This window comes from Arachis duranensis, chromosome 7 (assembly GCF_000817695.3).
Source record: "Arachis duranensis cultivar V14167 chromosome 7, aradu.V14167.gnm2.J7QH, whole genome shotgun sequence".
NCBI classification, from domain to species: domain Eukaryota; kingdom Viridiplantae; phylum Streptophyta; class Magnoliopsida; order Fabales; family Fabaceae; genus Arachis; species Arachis duranensis.
The window spans coordinates 74722512-74725493 of NC_029778.3; the positions used below are offsets into that span (position 1 = coordinate 74722512).

Here is a 2982-nt window from a genome sequence, read left to right on the forward strand (position 1 = left end):
TAGACTAGAGAAGAAAATAAAAAAAAAATAGATAATTCTATAAGACTAGAATTTTAAAGAGAGAGAAAAAAAATACTAATTATTATTTTTTTTTATTGATTGCATTTTTACTGTCACTTTTTTTTGGTACTATAAATTTTTATTATCTTTCATTATAATAAATCACACTAACTAATAAAATTATTTAATTGGATTTCAGGCTCACTTTTACTCATCACTGTGTCACTAAAGAATGACATAATTTTTGCTATCAATAAATGAACACATTACACATACATGCTATTATACTTTCATAACAATAATTTAAATGTGCATAAAATTTCTTTACAATATTGCATTTTATTAGTTTTAGGAATATTTAGATCTTTTGAGTGAACAGTAGTTATATAAAAATAAATTAAATATAGTATCCTAAAGTGTTGGTGTCAAATAATACAAAGAAAATCTAGAAATGGAAGTAAAGAAATTGAACTTACTCAGCATGGGAAGCAGAAATTCCTTGAAAAAAGACTCTAATCTTTGAAGGATCAATGTTAGAATCTATCCATTTTGCCCAAGTGGTCAATGCAATCTTGAAAGCTTCCATATGATCCATGTCCTTGATCAACTTATCACCCACTTGAAAATAATCCCATCTGTAGAAACAATATAATAGCAAAGTTTAAATTTCTATATACAAAAATAACTTTTTAATTTTTACACACATATAACAATATCAATAAAATTAAATATCTTTTATATTGATGAAAAATTATCCGGAACAATAAATTTAATTTGACAAGGATACAAAAAAATTTATACTATCAAATATTCAATATGTCAAAATTAAATTATAACAGTAATCATAAAATATATAATTGAAGAAAATGAAATAAATACGTTTGAGAGTGTCCTGTATGAGTCCACCAATGATAGCTATTGAAAATCAAAATGTCTACTTCTTTCCACTGTCCCCCAGTGCTAATGCTGTCCAACTTTAGAATTCCACCTTTTTCTTTGTCATTTATCAAATCCACAAGAAACCCATTTTTCAACCACATGATTGACGCTTCATATTCCTACAAAAATAAATAAATAAAAATGATTGAATTTTTCTAATAAAAAATTATGAAGGCTCGCTATCAATGAAGATGTGTGATGATTACCGGAAATGAGAAAATAGAGAGCAAACTTTGTCTAGTTAAGGTGTAGTTTGAGTTTGGAACAGTTTTGTGAAGTAAACATGTGAGTGACTGCCACATGTTGTTGCTTATTGAGTCCCCAACAAACATTATCTTCTTTCCTTTGTTTCTCTCCAAAAACTTTTCACCATCAAACCTTCATTCATCAATATCATTAGGAATGATTGGTTGAATTTATACCAAGCTAGTTCATTTCCTTTCATATTTAATTATAGAATGTAAAATTTATACCCAGTCTCATGCTTTATATAATAGATTAAGAAAATGCATTGACTTGATACATATATAAAAAATACAAATAAATATCTAAAAAAAGTTGAAAAATATTTTTTATTATGAATAGTTCATATTTAGTTAGTAATTGGTAGTTTAAACCAAATATAAATAAACAGAAAAACAGAAAAATAATGTATTTATAGGTAAAGACATAGATATAGACAATTTGTCATAGGATATAAATTTATTATATTTTCTTTCATTGTAAAAATTAATAGGTAGAGGCAAAAAAGATATTTTTTTTTTTTTTACCAAAGATAGAGAAATTCAAACCAACGATATCTTAGATGAGTATAGAGAGACTATGTCATTTGAGCTATAACTCATTGGCTTATTTATATCTTCTAATATCATATACAATATAATGCTTACATAAACCTGGAAAAAGTGTAAGATTATTACCTTGGAAGGTCACAAGCATTGGGCTTCCATCTATACTTGAGGTACTTTTTATCAGGCCTTCCATTTCTAACACAATCAAATCCCTTAGCAATGAAAGGGCAATCACTTGAAGCATTATGTAGAGGATAAAATTCATCAATGACCCATTTGCCTTCATAAAGATCACACCCTTCTTCTACCTTGTTCTTAATCACTTTTTGGTTTGGTGATTGTGGAATTGCCACTGCCGCCGCCACAAAAGTATAATAAGAGGCTAGTAGTGTAAGGGGAACAAGCCACAATGTGAATGCCATTATTTGTGAATGAAATTGTGATTGTATGAAATGAAAACTTTTGAGACCGCAAAGTTCATATTTATTGTCGTTATTTAGTTCTTGATTATGGTGTGTATATTCTTAAATCTTAAAATATATAATTAAATGGGTATATTTTTTATAACTATTCAAAGCTACATCAGAAAGAATCTTAGTAAAAAGCAATTAATCAATATTCTTAATTATTGCACATGACAATATTTTATTATATAATTTAATAAATCGAATAACTCAGTTGGAATATTGGAACTATTAACTTATTATTGTTTATGACAAAATTGTTGTTAATAAAAAGAAATTGTTACGAAGAAGTCATTTTAGAATCACTGATCACCCAAAAGGAAAATGGAGAAATTGACACAAAGAGGAAACATAATTATGTTTAATTATATGATTCATAATAATATAAAATTGCATATTTATTTAATTGAAAACTATCAACTGAAATTATTGGCATTTCATATGTGACAGTAATTCAAATTAAGTTGCATTTTTATTTCCGTTAATGCAGGTATATTGAGGTTATTAATACATTATTTATCTATCTATCTATTATATCTTATTTATTATCTATTATATTATATTAAAATCGAATTTTATGCACTTAATAATAGAGTAAATAATAGAGCTAATGTGACATGATCTTAAAAATATTTTTTGATTTATTTGTCTAATTCATTAAATCAAATCAATAATAATTAATTAATAATAACAATTAATTAATTTGATAGATATTTAAATATCATAATATTTATTATAATTTATATCAATTAATTAACTATAATATATTTATATAGTTAATTATATTA

The 2982-nt window shown here is 25.2% G+C and overlaps 1 protein-coding gene across 1 annotated transcript in view; it reads right to left on the minus strand.

The window, feature by feature from the left end:
• LOC107459794 (protein trichome birefringence-like 42) overlaps nt 1-2164 on the minus strand; it is a 3682-nt gene extending 1518 nt beyond the window's left edge. The window contains exons 1-4 of the mRNA XM_016078058.3: nt 1860-2164; nt 1146-1317; nt 880-1058; nt 477-635 (exon numbers count right to left, since the gene is read on the minus strand). Coding sequence (XP_015933544.1) covers nt 477-635; nt 880-1058; nt 1146-1317; nt 1860-2152 — 803 coding nt within the window. The 5' untranslated portion in view covers nt 2153-2164. The remainder of the gene's footprint in view (nt 1-476; nt 636-879; nt 1059-1145; nt 1318-1859) is intronic.
• Nucleotides 2165-2982: the final 818 nt, after the last annotated feature.